At 35.4% G+C, this 25,191-nt stretch overlaps 1 protein-coding gene across 5 annotated transcripts in view; it reads right to left on the reverse strand.

Moving 5' to 3' along the window:
- tutl (immunoglobulin superfamily member turtle) overlaps nucleotides 1–25,191 on the reverse strand; it is a 114,946-nt gene that overhangs the window by 64,054 nt on the left and 25,701 nt on the right. For all 5 annotated transcript variants that reach the window (XM_036369264.2, XM_036369263.2, XM_036369266.2 and 2 more), the window contains exon 3: nucleotides 11,469–11,943. In XM_036369264.2, coding sequence (XP_036225157.2) covers nucleotides 11,469–11,886 — 418 coding nt within the window. In that variant the 5' untranslated portion in view covers nucleotides 11,887–11,943. The remainder of the gene's footprint in view (nucleotides 1–11,468; nucleotides 11,944–25,191) is intronic.

Here is a 25,191-nt window from a genome sequence, read left to right on the forward strand (position 1 = left end):
TGCCCGCTCTCTCAGAGAGATATATAACCGACGCTGTAAATATGTTCTTACCAAAAATTTGGGTCTGGTAATATCGACTACCGTACATTATTTATCGCTAAGAGCTTTAACGAATTCTTAAATGTTTTATGGCAGTAAACTGCGTTAAGTACAATATATGTTCATATATCCGCTGCAATTTTACTTAATACCACGGCCAGTCAATAATTCGTATTCTTGGTTATATAAACAAGCGCTAGCACCATGTAATTCCAATGATTGACATTTTAAAGACAAACGTTACTCAAGCGCTTTCTATCGTCCTGCGCTTTACTTAGCGTGAAAGCTTTGATGGTATTTGTGATAGCAACCAAACCCGGCATTGCAGGGAGCTGTGTGGCTTATAACAGCTATTGAGATGGAGAGCAAGCTAAGCAAGTCAGGCGATTGCATGCAACAACTGCTACGCTTACAAGTTGGCATTTGCTTTCAAACAGAAATATACAAAATCTATTACTAAAGGAAAATAGCCACACAAGATTCAGCTGATTAAGCTTTAAGAGAGTAAAAATAAACCTTTTCAGATATATATATTTGAGGAATCGCCGATTTTTGTGTAATTATCTATATTATAAAACTATAATTTTATAAAAATTGCGTATTTATTTCGGAAACTCTAGTCGCCTACTAGTATTTTTTCTATCTAATTCGATTTTCTAATTCTAGTTGCTAAATAGTGTTTTTCCGAGCAGTTTACAGCAACACTGTGGAGAGAAAGCACCTTAGTATATTTATAAATCCATGATTGGCAGGTGCTTAAACACTTACATAGTATATTTCGCTGCGGAAAAGCAGTCAGTTAGTGTTTACAGCGCTGATTGACAGCTATTTGCTTGTTAATTTTGAAAGCAATTTCCAGTAAATCAATAGCAACCGATTACTTAGCTGAACAAGTGTGGGTCGGAGACAACAGAATTGATACCTATGACTTGAAGGACTTGGTGTGGCCCACTTTTCAAAACAACTTACCTTGGTTAGGCATTAACCGTATGTGCATAGGTGAAAAATCGTGTTTCCAAATTCAATAAGTAGACATTTACAAAGCTCTACTTTAACAACCAATTTTGCCATTAAAAATTTGCGGCCGATACCCTCCCACACAACTCTCAGCAACATTCTCAGCGGCAACAATGGCTGGGGCTAATAAGGACACCAAGTTGTAAACGAAAAAGGTAGATAAACAAGAGCAAATAGGCTTGCATTTGTACAATACAACATGCTTAAGCAAGTAGAAAGTGAGTAGAGGGAAGGTTGATAAATTATGGAGTGGTTGTTTTGAAGTGGTCGCTTGCGGCTACAAACCGAAATATACAAGTAGCACTATGTAATGCGCTATAAACCCATTTCGAAAGAAAAGCTTCGATGAGCAATTGATGCAGTGAAAAGCTCATTGAAACGTGATAACCCAATTCTTGGCAGATGATGAAGAGAAAACAAAGAGTACAAAAACACAAATGGCCACGTTTACCGCCTTTGATTTAGCAGATAAGCCGTAGACAGTTGAGTGAATGGAAAATATCAGTGATTTTGCTGGAAAGTGAGAAACACTGAAACAAAGGAAAGTGGTACAAGAACCAGAAATAAAAATGGAAGAAAGCTTATTTACCTTCGCTGCCATTTTCAATTTTAAAAACAGTTCTTTAAAAAAAAGGCTAAGCTTTAGTTAAAATATTTCTACTAAATATTTTCTACTACTTGATATTTTAAAAGCTTGGCAAATATATTTAATTAAAAAGCTCACGAGTGAAAGCTCAAGTGAAAGCTCGAGTAAAAAATTTTTGAAGTTAATTCCGAGGAACATGTGTACAAAATAAGACATATATATGAGCGAATTAAAAATCACAGATCGCAGTGCAATTGAGCTTTCCATATATGTCTGTATTCTTTAGCTGATATATTGACTTTCACTACTTTTATCTAAAGCTATTTGGGTCATATGCATTTATTGCACTGTGTATGAATATTTAATTGTTCACTAAATTGCCGCTTATTCGCCTGCATTGGCATTTCGCTGTGGCTGTTCGTTATACATTCGAAAGCACGCACGCTGCAATTTCGGTTTTGTTCATTGGCATACTCGTATACTGGTTTATGAAAATGTGTCAGTTGATATTTAAATACAATTTGAATATGCTGACATTTAACCTTTCATCAGCCAAAAAGATAAATTTTCTACTTAATTTTAATGACATGCCAGGCAGCCAGCGAGTGTTGGCCTACTTGTACCTAGGTAATTGCATTACAACCCTGCAGTCAAGTGAGCTGACTCTGCATAAGCTTTAAACTAGCATAAGTCCACTATGGAACTAGTCTCGACCCTTTTGCAAAATCGTATGGTATTTTTACTTACTTGTCGTACTGCTAAGAAACGTCTACTGTCAGAGTTTGAACGAAAGTGTACTGGGCTGATACTAGTTTGAAATAGTGAAGACGAGAACTAGTGTGAAGCAAAGTTGCTTCTTTCAGTTATATAAACACAATCATTTATTTTATTATTTTTTCCAACAAATATCTTTAGTGCATGCTGGACCTAATACTTCCTTTCTAGTTAATTTTTCCTAACTAGTTCTGGCGCAGGGAGCTACAATCAGTATTTGCAGTGGTCAAACTGCTGATGTCTGCTTTTTAAATGCTTTTTTAGCTGAATGAATTTCCGATTTAATGACATGTGAGTCACATTTATTTATTGTTGGCATTCATTTAAATACATGAGTGCGCTTAAATGCATTTCTGTTTATTTTAGATGTAGGTTTGTAGGCTCACATTAACCAGTTGTGTACATAAAAGCTGTACTCGAATTAAAATTGCACAACTACTACAAATTAATTGTAAATAAAGTTATTTAAATTTAAATATTTGTACATTAAATAACTATATATAATTAAAGAAATACACGCTGTTAATGTGGCAGTGATTAGTTAAAGATATTTAAATGTGATGAAAACTAATGTAATCCATATTAAGTAATTAAGGGTTGTGAAAATTTTTTTTCAAGCTGCTGGTTTTGAAATACAATTTTTTGGCAATTTAAAACTTTTCCGTAACCAATTCAATAAAATATGCATCGTTACTAAGGCAGTCTATGAATTTAAATTTTGTTTAAAGGTCTCCTCAAAATAGGTTGGGTGGTGAAACAATTATTTTATAAGTCATGAGCCGCCTTCGGATGGATTTTGTGAGTAGTATTTTTTTATTTTGAATGCAATAAATCAAACTCAATATCAGCTAGAGAAAATTATTTTATGTATTCTATAATTTTAAATATGGTTTGATCCTGCTTATTCAATGAGTCACACTCAGTGCCCTAGCTCACTGTGGCATCCAGCTCATCATACAGTTATTCTATACATTATATGTTGCGTAAAAACTCGTTGCCTAAAACAAATTCAGGAATACCCAAACAGATCAGAAATTTCCCAAAAGCTGGGCCATTAAACTGCCGAACTGTGGGGATTAAACGCTGCGTTAACACTCTAATACCGAAGGAAACACAAAAACTTAGATGTTTGTTATGTTGAGACCGAGTGGTGTAAATTCTACAACATGTTGTACATTTCTCCAATGTTCCATTTGTAACATTAAAATTTTGCGCTCCGAAAAGTAGACTTACCCTACGCGATGCTGTTCGAACGCATACAAATAGCATTGCAGCAAATAAATCTATTTTCACAACAAATTACAGTTAATTAAGTATTGTATACTGTTTGGCGTGAACGCGAGCCAAATTAGGGCCGATATAATGGCAGCCTACATACATACAAACACAATAACTCATGTAATTTCGACAGGCTGGGAAATTTACAAACATTTCATCAAAAGTTTTCATTAGCGACATTTGTCAATTTCATGTGCCACGAAATGGTCGAACGAAAATAAATTTGGCAAAATTTACAAGAATATTACATTATCTTGCGACAGCTGTGGCCAACAATACTGGCCGAGCGAATCGGCGCGACGGCAATGAGTGGAAATATTTTGTGTAAACTTTATTCCGGTCAGAGGGCGCAAAACCAACGCTGTACCACGGCTGTGTGGGGGAAGCTGTCATATATTGAGTTAACATTTTGTTTGAATTGACTGCTCGTTGGCCGTTCTTGTCCAACGCGTGCGCGGCATATTTAGCAAATGCAATTACGCTAACGCGCCGCTATTTTCGCAGCCAATTTTTGTACGCATAGCCAAACGAAATGATATATATTCGACGTCGCATGTTGCATGGTTGTTTCATAAAAAGTCTACATGTCGATATGTCGCAGTTTCGGGCAGGGCGTTGAGGCATTCAGTCGCATTTTGCAGGCTCAGTTCGGTGTGAAGTTTAAAAAGCGAAATGAATTGCCTTAATTTCCGGTCGTATGCCCCCTTTTGACATTTCACTGCCAACTGCACAAAACCGTAATTGAAGCGACACCCCCACCACACCGGCAACGCAGCACTTTCGCAGCAACCCAAACAACCGAACAACCAAACACCTTTTCGCGTCGCCTAATTTATGAGCATTTGTTATTGGCTGCGGCATTGTTGCTTGTTCTTTTCGCCATTACTTGGCTGTACATAAATAGTTGGTTGCCATCGTTTTCCTTGCCAATTGTTTGTAATTAAATTATGGCGCGTTAGGAAAACTTTTCGACTTAAACGAGCGCGTTGCAAAACTAAGCGAATAGCACGAAACAAACCAGAACAAATAAATGCGAATGTTGTTGTTGCGCATTAATTCCGTGGCAGCGGCGGGCGTAAAAAAAACAAGCACAGCGCCAAAGGCTTACGTAGGAAAAGTTATGAGAAAGGGATTATGAAAATTTTTGCCGAAGAAAGGTGTCGGTAAATGTGCATTCAAAGGCGGCGCATAAACAAACTTTTTTTCCTGCTTTATGCTAAATCAGAAAATAAATGCAAAAGTTTATAAAAACTTTGCTAATATAAAATTAGCTTACGTAATAAGGTAAATTTAGGGAGGAATTTCATAAAATTAAAGCTATTTTAGTTTCTTTTGAAATTAGTGCATACTATACGAAGCTTTCTTTAATGTTGATTGTGATGTTTAGGCTACGGCAGTATAGCGAAAGTTTCAAACATTAAAAAGCTTTAAGGAGGCGCTTTAAGATTTCCTGAGGAGCACTTACTTTATTAAGAATCAGACAATTATCCTCAAGCACTGAATTTTCAGATTTTGCGATGTTGAACTAGCAAGGAAATGAGGTATGCACCGCGACCTAGAATTTATTGATTTTGACCTAACAAAGCAAATATAACAATTAGCTGTAATGGCAGTAATTTTATTGTCTGTTTAAGAAATATTTACAATTTTTAAAGCAGTTTTGCGTTAAGGCGCCTAATTAATAATATAATATATATATTTTTTAATAATTTTAAATACAAAGAGAAAGAAAAACAGTAGAGTATGAAAAACCGCATTTGAAAAACTTCTAAAAGCTTTCAACACAAAAGCTGTTATTAAAATGCGCGTAATTAAGCGCCTTAATTGAAGGCAAAGCGAAATTAGATATAGTATTTGGATTTCAAATTAAAAAAAAAAACATAATAGAAAAAAATTATAAACTTACCATAAAATTGCTTTTACAGCTTAATTTGGTTACATGTGTAAATTACGCACAGACTTTCACACAGGGCGGAGTTTCAAATTTTTTTAGCAGAACGCATTTTATGTAAAAAAGAACTAACACAACAACTCATTAAACTATTAAAAGCTACAAGGTAAAATCCGCCTCGATTTTGACCACACAAAAGTCAACCTGTGTGCCAACGGCGATTTTTAATTATCTAGTGTGGGCAACATGATTACGGGGAGGATTTAACATGGCGCATTTTCCTACTATGTAAACGTGTGTGCTGCCACCGTAAAATGTTAAACTGTCGGGTCCACCTCGTTTTATCTATTAATGTAGTTGTTGTTGTTATTGCCACGATTGCCGCAGCAGTTGGAAAGAATTTATGTAAATTTTATAATGTCAACAGGCTGGCAACATTTGCGCTTTTTGCTAGTTTAACAACAAATCAACTTTACCGTTCACCATAATTAAGCAGTATGGGGATGAACGGTAGTTTATGAGATAGTTGTAATCACGTTAAGTGATATTTAACGCGTCAGCGAACTTGCCTCAGTCTGCCTTGGTCTTAATTTTACTGAATATTAACTTTGATAAATTAATTATTCGTAAATATTTTCTGCTATTTCCGAAATAATTTTTAATTATGATTGAGCTGTTATACTAGACAATAACAGTCCTAATGACACTCTGTAAATGGAATTCCAGGAATTTGTATCATGCGATAGTAAAATGTTGCTTCAGCTTTTGATGACTTTCGGCAAGATATATGTATGTATATAAATATAAATAATAAATATGCACGCATACAGAAAGAGCAAAAACTTTGATGAAGTGCATAGCAACTAAATTGTTGTTGTCTCTCTTATAAGACGATATCGAGAAATTTCTCACCTCTTCTAGCTGTCAAAATTCATATTCTGTAAGCTGTGAACGCTTGAATTTCATTCACAAAATATCGTCATTAAGAAAGTTATTGCAAAAAATAATGAAAGCTCAAAGCTCAAATTATTACTCGTTTAAAGCAAAAAGCTCACTGCGCTGCAATATGCTGGAGAAGCAACAAAGTGATGCATTAAACGATCTATTAGCCAAATGTAAAGAGCTTTTTACTTGTTTAGCTGATCAAGGGGCGTGCCACTTTTATTCAAACATAATACCATTTATTTCACAAAATTTTCTTACTTGAAGAGTTTTTTCAAAAATAAAAAAATTACACAAAATATTTCATAATCTATTTTGAAGGCGTGTGAAGTTGTTGCAATGGCACTTCTCAACTAATGACCTACACTTAAAACATTTCCTTTATGCTATACAATTTACGACTCCGGTAATGGAAGTTGATTTATTTCACAAGGGCGGCAGAAGAAAAAGTGCAGAACATGGAAAATATGCTTGGGCGCTTATCACCGGACATTGATCAATGCTTGACATGGAAGTCGACGCCAAGTAACGGTATTTGTCAGCATCGTGAGAGTGATAAATGCGTATATATTTATTTGCAAAAGTTCAATCAGCGCTTGTCAAGTGTGAGTGACGTATTTAATAAATGCGAAGAGTGGCAGGACACTTCAGAGAACAAGCCAAAAAAAGTATTGGTCATCTGAACATTCTTACAACGTATTTGTTTGTTGGTGGGCAAAAATTTAATATCTATGGCTTAGATGAGCGCAAATACAGAAATTAATATTTCATAATATGCTGGAGGCATTATTTCTATTAACTGTGCTTTTTTGCATTTTTAGTGTATATTAATACATACATACATATAAATACAGGGTTACCTAATGAGTATTACATTTAAAACTTGGTGTGCTTTCACATTTTCAAGTATCAAGAAGTATTACCGTTACTCGTTGCACTGTCATTTGTTAATTTAGTTTATTCCTACTACAATAACGGCGTATTGGTGGCACGGCCAATTTACTGATTGTCATCGTTAGCCTTAATGTTATCAATGACGTTATTAACATAAGGGCAAGCAGCAACAATGACATAACGATGCCACACACACACACACTCATAGCGGCGACGGCAATTGCTGACAAGCGCTCACAAATGTGTATGTGTTTGTATGCAACTATGCGTTTGTGTAGCGGCATTTCCTCTTTCATGTACAGCCAACTTGTCGCGCCTTCGCCTCTGCTTTACGCATCACTTCTTAGCAGCGATACTTGTGTGCGCGCCTTCTTCGTGCAGTCAGTGGCCATAACAACACAACCGCCGATATCGCCTTAACTTTGTTAACGTCAATGATAAGTAAAGTGTTTGCATAGCGGCGGCAAGGCAGTGTGAGTTTGGTAAATGCGTTGCTCGGCGGCCCGTCGTAAAGTTTGGTAAATGCGTTGCTCGGCGGCCCGTCGCCGGCTGATTGCGGGAATATATCGTTGACCGCCTATGTCGTGGTGGCTATTCATCTCTCTTTCAGCGCCATTTCTTTGTTTGTTATCAGCCCATCCGTAGTTCTTTGCTTTTAGCTTCGTTTTCGTTTTAATTTTTTTTTTTTTTGTTTGGCTTTCCTGCAGCCCTCAATTTCCTCGCTTTCAGTTTGCGCTTTTTCTTTTCAAAGGACATTATTTTGATTTATGACGTGCCATTGATCTCATACCGTTAGTTCGAAAGCGCTTTTATTCGACGCGTGTGTGGATGAGCCTCATTGTATTTTCTACTTGCGCGTGTTTGATTTTGACAGAAAACGCCAACTTTGGCTTCAAAGAAATGGAACATTTTTGAAATTCTTAACAAAGCATTCTCCATATAATTTCAATATTATATATTATATTAATATTAATGCCTTCTTACTGAGTATTAAATATTTTTTAACACAAAAATATATACAAACTATTATATATATTAACATTTAAAGTATGGCAACAACTTGGAAAAAAATTTCAACTCGCATAAATGATTGATTTTGGCTGTTAAATACAGGGTACGCCATTCAACTTGAGATAATGTGATTTTATTTGGACCTATTGAGGAATTTGTATAACTTCTTTAATTCAATATTAATTAAGTAAACATTTTAACGCTCTTTTTCTTGTCTTTTTTATCTTTTTTGGATCACTTTCACCAGAATAGTAATGAGTTCTAGACGCATGTTTACCTTGAGTTCATCAATGGTCCGAACATTGCAGGGTACACTTGGCTTTCATATCGCTGCGCAAAAAGATCTCAGGTAGAGTCAAGTTTGGAAAACTGAGTGACCTGTCGATATCACCTATTTTTGACTCTAATCGTTAGGGGAATATTTGAAAGTATTTTTAGAGGTATGGACAATCAGTCGGTTAATGTTAATTGAGAAAAATTCAAGTCAATCATCAAAATAACTTATAAAGTGATTCCACACTTAGACACATTTTAGCGTACGAACAATGCTGAAGGTACTCTTTAGACTCCCAAGCGACTAGAAACAATTGTCTGTTGAAGGCCATGTGACCTTTTTGAATTATTTGAAAATTAAGTTCATAAAAAGTATTTCGTAATTTCTTATAATTTTGTTTCTAAAATTTTTTTATATTTTCAAAATTCGGCTCCAAGTGTTCAAAACATGTGATTAGAGCTTTTTAACAAGGAGCTTTTGTGAAGCTTTATAAACTAAATACTGAAAAGGCCGATTATAGGTTATGAATATGAAAAAATTATTTGAACCACGGCTTATACTTTCTTATTTATTGTTTTCTCATGTAAAGCTCACTTTTTGTGCTTTTCTCATGCAAACTTATCTGAATGGTGTTTACCCTATGTGAAACTATTAATTATCGTACATAATTTCCCGGCCTTTTGCTTAGTATTTTATATAAAACTATTTGTTTTTAGCATTATGTTTTCTTAAATACTCTACTCCCAGCAATTGGCGCAGCAATTTCGAAATTGATTTTGGTAATCATATGCCATGAATTGATATTCTTTCAATTAATAATTTAGGAACAGCCGAAAATAAAACAAGTATAATATATTTGATTGAGTAGTGATAGCGTTGCACAAGTCTAGTCATAACAATCCCCAATTTTCTACTGATTAAATAATTTAGCTCTACAGGTCAACGTCACCTGCTGCAATGCTTCGAAAAGTTGTCGAATTTGGCTTACATTGCACACAACTTGGACTGAATTCATTATAAAAATGTAAATAACCAAAGAGTATACAAAATCTCTATGGCAGCTGGGGCAACTGGCAATTACAATGAACCGCAACCAATCACTGCAATCGTTCGATCAACCGACTAGTATGGATGCAATGATTTTGGCAAAAATTCACTGGCAATTCATTAATGCTGCCAACGACCCAACAACAAACTGGTCAACCGATGACCGATGTAAGCTGCACTCACAAACACATACAGCCATTTGTTATATATTTTTATATCCAGCTCATAGCTGTACAATTTATATCATTTCGAATGACAATACCGTTAAAATGGAATTTCCTTTTTCCTCAATTGTTGAATGATTTCATTTGTAAATCGCTTTGTACAGGATATCCTGATGGTAGCCGAATTCAACATAGTTCCACTCTCTTAAAATGGATAACAGTTAATGGAGAGAGGACGGGACGGGTAAGGGCGTGGAAAGTGATGGATATATCATCAAAATAACTTATAAAGTGATTCCAAAATGCTAAATGCGGATTCTGATCAACTCTGTGACATCTTCGGTTAGCTGCTTCCACAGCGCCTGTTTGTCGATGTGCCGTCTGTTAATGATTTCTCACTCACTTGAACAACACAAACGGCTGAGTATATTTAACATATTTCACTTGAAAGCCCAGCAAAAGCTGTGGTTTTGGAGTTATATGTACTTGACTCAATTAATTTTACCGCCTATATGTATATCAATTTTATTGTTGTATTTTATTTTGATGTTGAAGAGATGTGGAGAAATTATCGCTTCTACTTCTGGAAGTGCGTACACTTGTATACAAACTGCAAACTGCTCTTGCAAATCGGAAGCAGTTTTTCGGTGTTCATTTTATGGACGCGGCATATACACTTGACACGTCCGGCAAGAGAGCATTCAATCACCAAGCGAATAAACAATCTACCCACACACACACACACACACTTCCGCACATTCGCCTGCATAAACTGCCGTGTAGAAGGGTCTGCATTCACAACAACAATAAACAGCTCCAGCGTCGCGCAAATGCAATATCCTGTTGTTTGTCTTTCCCTTTTTTCTGCGCTGCTGACACAGCATTGCTTGGAATTCAATTAAAATTCAGCTGCCGCAATCCACCTGCCTGACCGTTGCATAGCGGCGCGCTGCTTTTGTATGTGGCTCCATTTTTTGTCGGTTTGGCTCTTTCGCAGCTTTTGTTTTGCGGCTTTTGCTATTTTCATTCAGCCGCTTCGGCTTCGGCTGCCACTTTTTCTGTTTGCAAATCTCCACTCCGATTGTCAACCGGACAACCTTTTGATTGCAATGGGAGCGCTGGGAGCTTGAGGAGCTGCATTGCGCTTTTATATATGTTAACGGTATCTACTAGCCGGCGGCCTGCGGAATTTGTTGCGTTCAAGTAAATTACAGAATTTTTGTATTAAACGGACAACAACAACGCACTTATTATGGCTATGCTCTGAAGCGCCTAGGAATGCTGTAGGAGTGAGGGTGTTCAAAGTTAGTATGAACACCCTCACACATGCCTCGAATGAGTATTTGATTTGGTGGAAAAGCAAAGTTTAGTACTTTAGTACTAAAGCTAATAAATATTTAGATGCAATAATTTTTGTTAAAGAAAAAAATTATGTATTTTTGAAAAAAAAATTATCAATTTTTAAATTTTGTCTTTATATTAGCCTTACGAATTTTGGTATTTTATACAGAAACAAAAAAATATTTGGCTTTTGCCTACCACAAAACTCACCTGGTATGTTTGCATGTGTGGTTTGCAACAGCAAAACCAGCAGCAATATGATAAACTGATGAGTTTGCTGCAATCGATTTATGCTGTTGCTGTTTTTAGTGTTGTTGTTGCTTCGGCAACTGCTGCTCGCCCACTTGTTGTATGCCTGCTCTCTGCTGCTTTGGTTGATTTTTGTATTTTCATCAATTGTTGGGATTTTCGTTGATTTGCGGTTTGCAAGTGATTTCGAAATTGTTATTGTTTTTGTTGTTACAGTTTGCTGTGAAATCGCCAGCTGGTTGATATTGTTCGAATTTTGTGTTGTTGTCGTGTAACAATCGTTATTGTTGTAGTTGTTGTTGTTTGTGGCGAACGATGATCGCGACCGGCTTAATGCCTGACACCACCGGTAAGACCCAGGGTCCGCACACACGCCCATGCCTCTGGTCCCATAGTCAATGCCGCTAACGGATCGTCCTCATTGCAGCGGCGTCATCTGCAAATTGAAAAGGGGTAGGTGTTGAGGTTAATTTATTACAAAAAAAAAAGCAAATTATGAAAATATTTTTATATATTTTTTAATTATAAAATCCTCATTGAAGGGTAGTAAAGATTTTAGAACAGTTGCTAAAAGTCGGCTTCTATATGTGATATTGTCATTACAGTTGTAACAACTATTTTCTTCCAAAAACGTTTTCTGACTTAGCTCAAGTGAAATTTACTGTTGAATTGCCTTTAATGCATCAATCTCTGTCTGCCGTATGTCATTGCATGATGTGTCAGAAGCAAACAAATTGCTTCACTTGTCGTAGACATATGTTATATGTGTGTATGTATGCGTGACCGCATATCTTTCTCTGCCGCCCTTCCGTCCTCAAAGTATATTTTGTTGTCGATCAGATATCTGTGTTGGACAAGAAAATTGAATTTGTGGTTAACTCATAGCTTTGTCAAACACACACTCACACACACACACACGTACGTTCTCATTGCATTTGAAATGCAAAAATTCACTCGGCCTCTCGGCCTTCGGATTGCCTATTGGGCAAATTTAAAATTGCAATTTTGTGTTTGTTTTCTCGTTAACATGACATAATTCTAAATGCAAATACAATGTTTATGCGAAAATGCAATAACGCACTGATAGCTGGAAAATAGATTTGGATTTGTGTATGATAGCGATAGAGTAGATAGAGGAATGAATTAAAGTTGGAGATACTATTTCACAGTGCGTGTGTGCGTGCTTTGATTACCTCAGCAATCAGTAAATAATTCCATATATTTGTATAGCAATCATGAAATGTATTTGCGAATTTTTAAATAACTATGAAATATTACAATTTTTTTTAGCAGAGAACTAAGTAAAGAAAGCAAAACGAGGAATTTATAATTTATGCTGGGTTTAAGGTTTACTTCATGCTCTAATATTTGAGGATCGACGTAATTGAGAAAATATATAATATTTTAATTGAAAATTTATTTTACAGACAGTTAATGGCTTCATTTACTTTTTTCTAAGTGTTTTGGGGCAACCTGCGGACATAGAGTGTTGTGAAGAATTCCGACAAGTAAAGTTATGATTATAGCCAAAGAAATTAGCCAAAAGTAAACGACTTTTGCAGAATTTTGCTCTGTATGGTGTATCTGACTGCATTTAGATCTATTTAACTTAACTATTCGGAACAAACATCCATACGACAGTTGATCTTGGTGTCAAAATACTTTTTAAAAACATATTTGCCTTCAAATTTGGTATATGTACATTAAGACCAGAAAGTTTCTGGAAATTGTAAATAAAACGAAAAATTTTGAATCTTCATCAATATTTAATTTTTCGCCTTCAAAATATGAACGAGTTTATGGTCTTAAAATCGTTCACAACTACAGCTCGGTGCGACATTTATGACGGATGTTAACGCGCAAACGCCTCGAAACACTCAAATAATAATCATTAATGACCATCTGTCCCGTTGGAACGAATTAATGATGAACCAAACAGCGAATAGCGAAAAAATAACTATTTCCGGAAACTTTTTGGTCTTGATGTATATTGGGATCTCATATATATAAATCGCATGGCAGCAAATATAAATGTGTTCGATATTTCGCGCTGAAGTCAATATGTCAAGCTCATACGCAATTTATCAGAAATATTTCTTGAATGGAGCTGATGCAATACAACAACAACAATGTCAAACTCAAATATATGAAATCAACAATTGGGCATGCCATCGTCACTTCTTTCCGCCTCAGAGAGAAGTATGACACAAATTACGATCAACTATCAGTTTCGATTTTGGCGACCAATTATATAAAATTTAATTTACCTTTCGCCCTAGGTTGTCAACTTGTGCGGATTCTTATTTAAAGTTGCCATAAATTGTACTAAAAATAATTTCCAATGGTTTGACTACAACTGTCATTAAATCTGACATACTGGCAGCTGCACAAAATATAGCAACCGCAGCAGTTGTTAGAGTTACTTAGTAAAAATAAAATGTTTAAAGTTTAAAATATACAGAGGCTGTTGGAAATATGAGTAAATTTATGTACTCTCGCCTAGCTTTTAAAAATTGTTTAGAATTCCGTGAACTTTACCGTAATGGCAGAATTATGACACAACTACCAGACATACCAGAAGCTTATGTTTTTTAAACTCGCTGCTGACTATTTCATAGAACTAAATCTTGCTGAGATTACTCGTTCGAGATTAGTACAGTCAATAGTTAAATGAAACAATAATTTGCAGCAAATTTTTGTGGTTTTTGCTTTTATTTCAATTATATAACTTTTCTTATTTTCTTTGCTAAAATACTTTTAACAACAAGCAATTCACAAGTGGCGCAACGAAAGTAATTATAACAGCAACCTCTTAATTTGTAAGGCAAGTTGCATTGACGCCTACATACGTAAAGAAAGTTAATTTTCCCACTAAATCCACTTTCGGTATTATTGTCAAGCAATTCAAGCGCGCTTACAATTTCTCAAATTCCCAAGTTTTATGCCCATAACAAGCGTTCGATGAGTATTTGTATAAGTTTGTGTTTTCTTTGTCTTACTTTCCGCATTACACGTTGTAAAATTAGCAGATTATTTCTCACGCACACACACAAGCCGTACCCTGCTGTCTTTAACTACACATCGACACCTGCTTTGAGATTGCGCACGTCGATAAAAAGTTTTGCATTTTCACACTACAGCACAATAGCAAAGATATCCGTTCTGTGCGCCGAAAGTTTGCCATTGTCAACGCCTAAATGTAGGCAAGCAATACCTGAACACGCATCAATACGCTTACACAAATAGGTGCGAAAGATTTACCGTCACAGCACGTTGGCGCCTTTTTTGTTGTATCTCTAAACCCATATGTCTATATATGTATATACACAGCCAATGCAGGTTCTATGCGCTGCAACTGAAGGCTTAATTTAAGTGCCTAGAGTGCGTTTTGATAATATTTTTTTTCGGAGCTTTTACTAAATCTGAAATTTGATTTAAAACATTTTGATTGTTTTTTCATCGCCACATGTTTTCGATTTGCTTGAGTTTCTTAAAATATAGACACATTTTAGCGTACGAACAATGCTGAAGGTACTCTTTAGACTCCCAAGCGACTAGAAACAATTGTCTGTTGAAGGCCATGTGACCTTTTTGAATTATTTGAAAATTAAGTTCATAAAAAGTATTTCGTAATTTCTTACAATGTTGTTTTTAAAATTTTTCTTATATTTTCAAAATTCGGCTACAAGTGTCGCGCCTATTTGCATGTTAAGCTATGCTTTTGAATTTTTCATTACTGCGCTTTTTTGGTCGTTCAAAACATGTGATTAGAGCTTTTTAACAAGGAGCTTTTGTGAAGCTTTATAAACTAAATACTGAAAAGGCCGATTATAGGTTATGAATATGAAAAAATTATTTGAACCACGGCTTATACTTTCTTTTTTATTGTTTTCTCATGTAAAGCTCACTTTTTGTGCTTTTCTCTTGCAAACTTACCTGAATGGTGTCTGCCCTATGTGAAACTATTAATTATCGTACATAATTTCCCGGCCTTTTGCTTAGTATTTTATATAAAATTAATTGCGTGTTCTTAAATGCTCTACACCCAGCAATTGGCCCAGGAATTTCGAAATTTAATTTAGTAATCATATGCCATGAATTAATATTCGTTCAGTTAATAATTTAGGAACAGCCGAAAATAAAACAAGTATTATATATTTGTTTGAGTAGTGATAGCGTTGCGAAAGTCTAGTCATAACAATCCCCAATTTTCTACTGATTAATTAATTTAGTTCTACAGGTCAACGTCACCTGCTGCAATGCTTCGAAAAGTTGTCGAATTTGGTTTACATTGCACACAACTTCGACTGAATTCATTATAAAAATGCAAATAACCAAAGAGTATACAAAATCTCTATGGCAGCTGGGGCAACTGGCAATTACAATGAACCGCAACCAATCACTGCAATCGTTCGATCAACCGACTAGTATGGATGCAATGATTTTGGCAAAAATTCACTGGCAATTCATTAATGCTGCCAACGACCCAACAACAAACTGGTCAACCGATGACCGATGTAAGCTGCACTCACAAACACATACAGCCATTTGTTATATATTTTTATATCCAGCTCATAGCTGTACAATTTATATCATTTCGAATGACAATACCGTTAAAATGGAATTTCCTTTTTCCTCAATTGTTGAATGATTTCATTTGTAAATCGCTTTGTACAGGATATCCTGATGGTAGCCGAATTCAACATAGTTCCACTCTCTTAAAATGGATAACAGTTAATGGAGAGAGGACGGGACGGGTAAGGGCGTGGAAAGTGATGGATATAGAGTGCTTCAAAAAAAGTTGGCGCAGCTGACAAATGTGCATGTTGTCGATAATACGAATTACACACATACACACACATATACATAGGCATACATTTAATGCATGCTCATACATGCTGGTGCACTTTTAGGTGAGTGCGTTTGCTGTTGCTTGCAACAACGTTGAGAGCATGCCGACTTGCCGAAATTGTGTGGCTACGCTGATTGCAGACAAAAGCGTACCGGCACACACACACACATACACAGATGTACCGAAATCACATCGGCATGCATGCAAACCTCCAGCTGTGGCAACAACAACTGCAACTCCAACAAAGAGCATACTTCATGAAATTTATTCGCTTACATGCACACCTTTACGCACAGTCCGGCAGAGCAACGGTAGGCCCAACGGCCACTGTTGCTGTCAATGGCAGCGCAATGGTTGCATTTTCATCAATTTGTCGTTCCTTTTTTTTGTGGGTTTTTGAATGCTGATGAATGCAAGAAATTGACCAAGGGCTATGCTAACATGGAAACATGTGATTATAATATGTTGGTGTATTTATGTGTGTGTATGTGTTTCGGTAAGATTGACAGTGAGTAGTCTGCGGCTGACATTTATGCTCCAAATGTCGCCTTCACCAAAATTTCCCCCCACCCGCGAAAGGACTTCACGATTATATTAATATAAAAACGGGTATATGTATCGGCACACACATAGCAACACATGCACAGGTGCGCATCGGAAGTTCATACAAGCGAACACACAGGAATTTTAATTTTGTAACCAGAAAAGATTTGGTGGAAAACCCGAAAACAACATTGTTGCAGGACTTTCATTGGCACACGCATACACACACACATACACAAATATTTAATATACGTTGCTGCAGCCTGTCAGTTTAGTTTATAGTTTCACGCTTTGATTGCTTGGCAAATTTTGCATTTTTATTGAGTGCACTCACACACGCACATTTTCATGTCCACATGAAGTGCGCGCTGTGGCTGTTTTAGGAGCGGCTACTGTTGTTGTTGGCGTTGTGCATAGTTGATTAGAGCCCATGTAATGCTTTGAATAATCTAGATTTTTGCACATTTTATGCAAATTCACGAAATGACACTTGCGTGCAAAATATTATACATTGTGCATGCACACTTATGCATATATTTATAGTTTAAGTATTCAACTTTTTGAATTTTTATAGTGTGTGTTAGTTTCGCTTTTCTATATTGATATTACTAACTCGATTTTGTATTTCTCAAATGTTTATTTGTGTTTATAGTATTTAGTTTAGGATATGCACTTACTATTTTTCTACTAAAAATGATTTTTAAATCTAAAATTTCTAAATCTCAACAACTGCAATAAAAAATGTGCACTCAGTACAATAATTGTCAGTCAGCTTTCAATTTTTTTTGTTTGTTTTTTTTGCGTCAGAACACTATACATAAACGCATAAAATGTCTCTTTTGTTCATCGGACTTGCACAATTTAAAATATTTACACATATTTTACAGAGAAAACCCAAAAAAACCTTAATACTCTCCACAAATAAACAAATTTACATTCAAACACTTGATTTTGATCAATCAGTTTGTTTGGCAGCTATATGCTATAGTCATCCGATTTGAACAATTTGTTCGAAGATTGTGGCTTTGTCTTGGAAAATAATCTGCGTTAAATTTTGTGTAGATATCTTGTCAAACAAAAAAGTTTTTCATACAATGACTTCATTAGGATCGTTCAGTTTGCATGGCAGCTAAGAGCTATCGTGATCCGATAACGACGATTCGAACAAATAAGCAACTTCTTAAAAAGAAAAGAACATGTGCAAAATTTCAGAGCGATATCTCAAAAACGTAGGGACTAGTTCATTTATACACAAACAAAAACCGGACATGGCTAAGTCAACTCAGCTCGGCCAGTGAACATTTATGCACATTTTTTTATAAGGTCTAAGGTCTGTTCAGGGTATAATAAACACAAAATGGTTCGCTTTACTCTTAATTTGCTACTCTTCTATACATATATCATACAAGTATTTCACATTTTGCTTCCGAACATTACCCTAAAAAGGAGGCACAAAGCAGTAAAAACGTATAAACTTATTTAGATTAGTCATTCTTTAAAAAGCACAAAAGAACGTACATGATATTAACGAAATTTTGTTGCGTTACTTTGATTTGAGTATTAAAGAAAAAGTTGCTCGCTTTTCGGAGCAAAAAGAAATTTTTTTGCTTACGAGCCCAACGAGCCCAAAATAACGTCGAAAATAAGGCGAGAAATCCTGCTTTTTTTTAAATTGAAAGCCATTTGTATAAGTTTAGGTAGTCATTCACTTTTGGGAACACTTAGCTGTGTACTGCTCATTTACACTTCGAATATGTGCTGCATTACACCATAAATATGTACTCACAAGTTTTACTATGGCGCCATCTAACGGAGGCAAAGAATTTCTGAAACATGAAAACAAAAGTAGAGCCTCGCATATCGCCATGAGAAATATAGCTAAGCCGCTTTTCTTCTACTAGAATACATAACCTCAAAATAATAAGTACGAGTACATATATAATAGAAAAACGAACTTAATTTACTAAGATAATGATCGCATAAACCAAACACATTAGCGACTAGCATCAAAGCTTCGCGAGCACATATCCGAACCCAAGAGCAACTACAAATAATTGTCAACGCATACTTTGTTAATTTGTGTCCTTGCACGCAACGCTTAAGCAGACAATAGAAGCCGAATGACACACTTTACGAAAAAAAAAACAAAAAAATCAGTAAAAAAGCATGAAAAACGAGAAAAAGGAAAAACAATGGCCCACAATGCAAATCTGGTGTGTAGACTAACTTATATGAACATAATTTTAACAAAAGCAAGTGCAAAGTAACAACAACAAAAACTATGTTAATGATAGTAAATATGCGCAGCAACATAGGCAAACAAGGCACGTGCACCCGCAGCCTTAAAAGCTTGCTAAAAAAAGAAGAACACACGACTTTGCAACAAAAGCACAGGATGATGCCACTTTGGAGCAGCGTGTGAGCGCGCAGGCATATATGTATGTGAGTGTATTGGTCAAATTTGCATGCTAGCATGTGTGTGTGTGTGGCAGGCTATCTGAGTATGCAGGCGGCAGTGGAGATGCGTGGAGCGGCGTTACGGGCTTTTAGGCGCACAAACAATGCAGCGAACAATGACGGCACATTACACTGAATGGAATAAGTTAGAATGGAAAGAACAACAGGAAATTTGAAGCATAAAGCGAATTAACAAAAGAATACACTGTTGTCTCTATGGGCTGCCAGCATTTTGCACTTAAAATCATTATCATTAATTTGCCATTGTTGTGCGGCAGCGACGAATGTTAAAGCCGAGTCAAAAACGAAAAAGTAACACAATCGTTTCTTACTTAAATTATAACAATACTTTAAGGATATTTTCTAGAATTAAGAGTGAGCATAATTTTTTACGTTTTTATGTGTGAAAAATTACCAAAAAATTATTGCAAATATTTTATTATGCAGCTGAAGTTCAACTTTGGAACTTTTCAAACGTACGTTTGCAGTAAAAGTCAAACCAAAAATATGATAAGCTCTTTAAAATTTTCGCTATATTAATAAATACTTGCTGTAACCAGGAAATTTGTGCGTAAACTTAATATTTTGCTTGACATAACCAAAAACTTCCTTAGACCATTTATTAAAGAAGAAATCGGTGATATTTTATCCACTTCGAAACTTTATGCGCGTTATGTAAGAATTATATGAGCATTGCAGCTGCGCAGCCGAAAGTTGCAAGCACACGCACACAACCACGCAAATAGCGACAGTAAAGTTTTATAATTTCTGCATAATTTCCACTTAAGCTCGTGTGTGTGTGTGTGTGTATGTGAAGATAAAATGCGCAACCCAATTCCAACACAAACTTATTGCAGAATATATAAGTGCTCGTATATGCGCCATTGAAACATTAAATGTGAGTATATGTGTTTGTGAAAGGGAGCACAGTGGCGTTTGTATTTGTGAGCAGCACGTATGACGCCTAAAAGTCTGCAAACAAACTTGAATAATAACTTTTCCCCAGTGCGCTGCAAGCGGTCGCAACCAAAATAACAATAAAGACAAGCAGACTACGTTTGCCAGCGATAAAATGCCAAAAATAATAGCGCCATAAGAGAAATATACGAAAAATAATAGCAAAACTATAACAGCAAAACATTAAAAGAAATAAACAAGTTGGCGCGAGAGGCTATGAAAGTGGCTAAAGGTGTGCACTATTTGCGCCTGGAGCCGCTACAAGTCTGTAGAGCAACATATATGTACATATGTGTGAGAGTGTGACAGTTGTAAGCTTTATTGGTATATTCGTAAAGCTCGCGCATAAATATTTTAGCTGCCGAAAAAAATCGCTTTGTTTTTAAAAACGCTTGCGCGTTCGAAATGTAAACAAGCATTCGGGTGCTTTATTGTGTTCACTAAAGTAAAATGGTTTTAGTTGAATTATTTTTTTTAAGTCTGTAAACAAATTTTCACTTTAAAAGGATTTCTGTATTTATCATAAAGCGCTGGCTGCTTAAATATATTTTGCAAGAAAATTAAATATATTATATTATATATGTAAGACGCTTTAATATTCACTGCTTATACTAAGCTTATGCTCAGCAAACTGACGTATAGCAGTACAAGCTTTAAGCGCCGCAGTAAACAAGAAAGCACGCACGCACACAAAATGAAAGTTCTCTGCGCTATGTTATCGCGCTTACATTACTCTCTACCAATATGCCATAAATATAAGCAAAGTATCATAAAAAACCGTTTTGACATAAGCATAATCACTACTAATTTATTGTTGCCGTAAGCACTAAATCAAAATATGCTTTGAAAGTAGATTTAGTAATTCGGTAGCAGTCGTGAATACTCTTCATTATTTATGCCTTTACTGTGTAACGTAACTAAGCTGAATTTATGTGCAAAAAATCTTCATAAAATATGTATGTAAATGTGCATTAAAAATAATTTTGTATAATATTATATATTATCAGCCTAAATGTATGCTACTCAGATTTGTAACTAAGTGTACTAGTGTGCACTAACTGTAATATAGTTATTTTATATTTAATGTTATATTTATGTATAACTTAAGAAGCTACTAGAGGTGCATAGTTTTGATTAAATTTCCCAAGCAACAAAGTCATGTTTAATTTCCAATAGCAAAGCATTGCCGATAACGATTGTATTTGTTACTGAGCACTTGAGATAGGCGTCATTAGAGTAGGCATAGAAAAAACAAATGAACTACTATTAACATTGTCATTATTACACGCCTTAACATATCAAATTACATACTTTAATTGAATATGCGCGCAACCAAGCATAAACTACCTGCTCCTTGAAAGTACTTCCCAATTTAATGTATACTTTGATGTCAATTTTCACTATCGCCCTCATTTTTCCACACTAAATTAAACTTTAATTGGCTTTGTGTTGCCCCAAACTCGACTAATAAAAAATTAATTTTGTTCGCCCAACCGAAATTCGACAAAAGCCGAAATAGCTGCGACAACACTGTTTAAACGCTTTGCGTTTCGTCGTTAATTGTAACTCTTTTGCTTTAATGCTTCATAAAACATTTCGCCCTGCCACCACTCACCCCATCGCGGTCATTAAATTAATTGCATGACATTCGAAACAGAAGCACAAAAAGTAAAAAAAAAAACAAAAAAACAAACAAAGACACGAAACGATTGAAAGGAATTCCATGAAAATGCGGCATTCAAAGCTTATGTAGAGTGGCACTAATCTAGATTATCAGGTGGGTAAATTGTAGCAATGAAATGACATTTTCACTGACGCTCGCACGCAATGCTGGCGTTCTAAGGTGTTTCAAGTGGGTTTGCCTTCTGCCCCCGCTTTTGCTTTCATCTTTTTTTCATTTTCTTACTTTTCTTTTATTTTTTTGCGTTTTTGCTTTTGTTGTTGTTTTTTTTTTTTTGTTGATCGATTTTGGGGTGGTCATGATGGGAAATGTGCGTGTTGTAAGTAAATTGCAACTGGTTTGATTGGGGTTTTACCCCGTACTTAGTTCAAAAGACAACAGCGTGGAGGATACTTGTATGAAGAAGAAGAGGCTTTAATGTATTTTTTATCAATGTTTGTCGCGTATGCTATCGCTAAGGCAACCTTTATAAAAAAAAATAAGCAAATCGCATTAATTGTGGAGAAATATATTCAAAAGAAAGTTATTTTATAAATAGTTGTAATTATGAGTCTGTTCGAGCGAGTCATTCTCTGCAATATTTATAAAATATAATCTCAATCGTGTTGCTATCACAGTTGCCTTCACACGAAATCAGCATTACTAGACATGGAGCAACATTTCCAACAATTAATGAGCCAATGATGTGGCAAAGTCGTACGTCGATAAAATTGATAAAACTTTTATTTCTAAGCGCATTTGATTTTCTTTCTTATTAAAAAATTGTACAAAAATTACTTCGCATTTTTCTCAAGTCAAGAAATTGCGCACCGTTTCACTTGCAAAGAATGCGCTTGCTTATATAATATTACTAAAGTTTTTTCTAAAGTCTAAATAAAAAACTGTGTTGCACTTCAATAGCGTTTCACGTCGTTTTAATAACTGAATCAATCCGTAATTGTTGGCGTATAGCGCGAGCCTCTTATGGGGTTACATGGGCTTCAGGCTTCAAAAAACAACAATAAGGTTTATTGTTTTATTTCATTCTATAACATCTCTAGAATATTGTTCAAAATTCTCAAGTTGATGCCAGTAAAACTTTTGCAGGTAGAGCTTTGAAAAGTTGCGCGCTCGAGGTCAGCTGTATAATCACTCAAAACTTTAAACGCGTTTTTCTCAAAACTGTATTTTCAAAGTCGGTTGTAAAGATTTCTCGCGAACTACTTAACGAATCTTAATGAAATTTTACACAGTTCTTCAAATTTTTCTTTACAAGTTCTTGAATTTAATTACAATTATCTACTTTCAATTACAATTATTTAAAAAACAAAACACGTCGAGAAGTGTTCACCAAAATTTGCATCCTTTTGTAAAAACGTCTGCCAAAAATACAGTTTCCACTTTATTTGTTTTTTCTCATCCTAATGCCTAGCTAAGGGTCTCGTTAAAACACGTTTTTTTTGTTTTCTTTTAATTTTTGATGATCCTGTTAGAAGTTCTGTTGTCAACGCGGAAGCAACTTTTTTCCGAGGTACTGCAGGAAATAGATGTTGTAATGACCGAGTTTTGAATATTTTGCTTTGAAAATTTCACAAAAACTTGATCAAATATATATCTTTAGAATAATAAAAAGATTAAATAAAAAAAATTTTTATATGAAAAAAAAAATTATTGAAATAGTTTAATTTTTGCTCGAAGAAACCCACATGTAACCCTTTAAGCTATTGAGTTTAATAGCATATGGATGTCTAGAGACTTTTCCACTAACGCGTATGGTTTCACAACTTTATTCAGGAAAATATGTATTCATCTGCCAAAAAATAGATGTGAGGCTCCCTTAACAATTCGGCTGAAATTGTTTTTATATTTTATTTAAGTCATTCAGCCAGGAAGCTTATTAGTATGTGTGTACATATACAGACGAGATACTTTAAGAAAGTTTGTAATTTTTATATATCAGAAAAAAAATATATGCCTTTTATTTTCAACGAAGGAGGAAGAAATCACTAAAACAAAATTAGATGAAATAAAAATTTAATTTCTTGATAAAAGCAAACAAAATGTATTTGGGAGCTACCGAATTTCAAAAGAAAAACAAAACCAAGCAGAAAAGTTTGGTAATATGCTGTTAAGCAGAAGTTGGTTTCACAGACAACACAAGGCAACGCGCAAGTGGCAACATATGTAACTATATACTAGCGTGTGTACATAAAGCTTCTAAAGCGAATGAGTTATATATTTCTATAACGTTTGTGCTGTATATGTGTGTACATATATGTATATGCGTGGCTCTGAGCACATGTTGCATAAACCAAAGCGCATAGGCGGCTCCATGTGTTGCTGCTTGTGTGTAGTAAGCTAGGAATATAAAATATGATAACAAAAACTAAGGCCAAAAAAATTGCGCTTGGAATTTCCATCTACACATACTCATACACACGTGCATTTTAAGTCAAGCATGAGCAATATTTCGTAAAAGAGACTGTACCAATACGCCCGCGGCATAAGCGCGCTGCTCTGCTTAGACGAAACTTTACCTAAAAATTTGCAAAATGGTGAGCAAAAGTTGTGAATACTTTCCAAAGAAGGAGTAACTGGTAATTTAAGCAGCAACAACACTTGCTAAAAACAAGCTATAAAAATAAAAATAAATAAGAAACACAACATTTTATCAAAACCAAATTATTTCCTTAAAGACTTTTATTTAATGGAAAGTGAACGTTTTCAAGCTTATATATATATATATTTTATTGAATCCTAAATAGCAACAACAAATAGCAAGCAATTTGGCGCTTTCAAGTTGCGTTGATATTTCGTTGCGTTGGCAACAGCGGTGTGAGCAGCAGCAACGTTTGCTCTCGATTTCATTCGGTTGAGCGCTTTCTTAATGCTAGCGCGTCTTAAATTATGCAATGTATTTCGACAACTGCCTTATTCTGTTGCACCCCACGGAATTCCATTTTGACACACCAAATTACAGAATAAGCATTTGAAATGGCGCAGGCTTTGATTTTTCAATTAAACATAAACTTTTCGCCACATTTTGGCAATTAACTCAACGCACTGGCAACAGTGAACGCATTGTGGCAGCTGTCTTTGCATCGCTTGCTTGCCTGCCGCTCACTCGCTGCTCAACGGAGTGGCATTATGCTACTTCCAAATTCACGCATATACACACATACTTCTGTTTGCATGTGAACATGTGCGTTCGCCTA

Source organism: Bactrocera oleae, chromosome 3 (assembly GCF_042242935.1).
Source record: "Bactrocera oleae isolate idBacOlea1 chromosome 3, idBacOlea1, whole genome shotgun sequence".
NCBI classification, from domain to species: domain Eukaryota; kingdom Metazoa; phylum Arthropoda; class Insecta; order Diptera; family Tephritidae; genus Bactrocera; species Bactrocera oleae.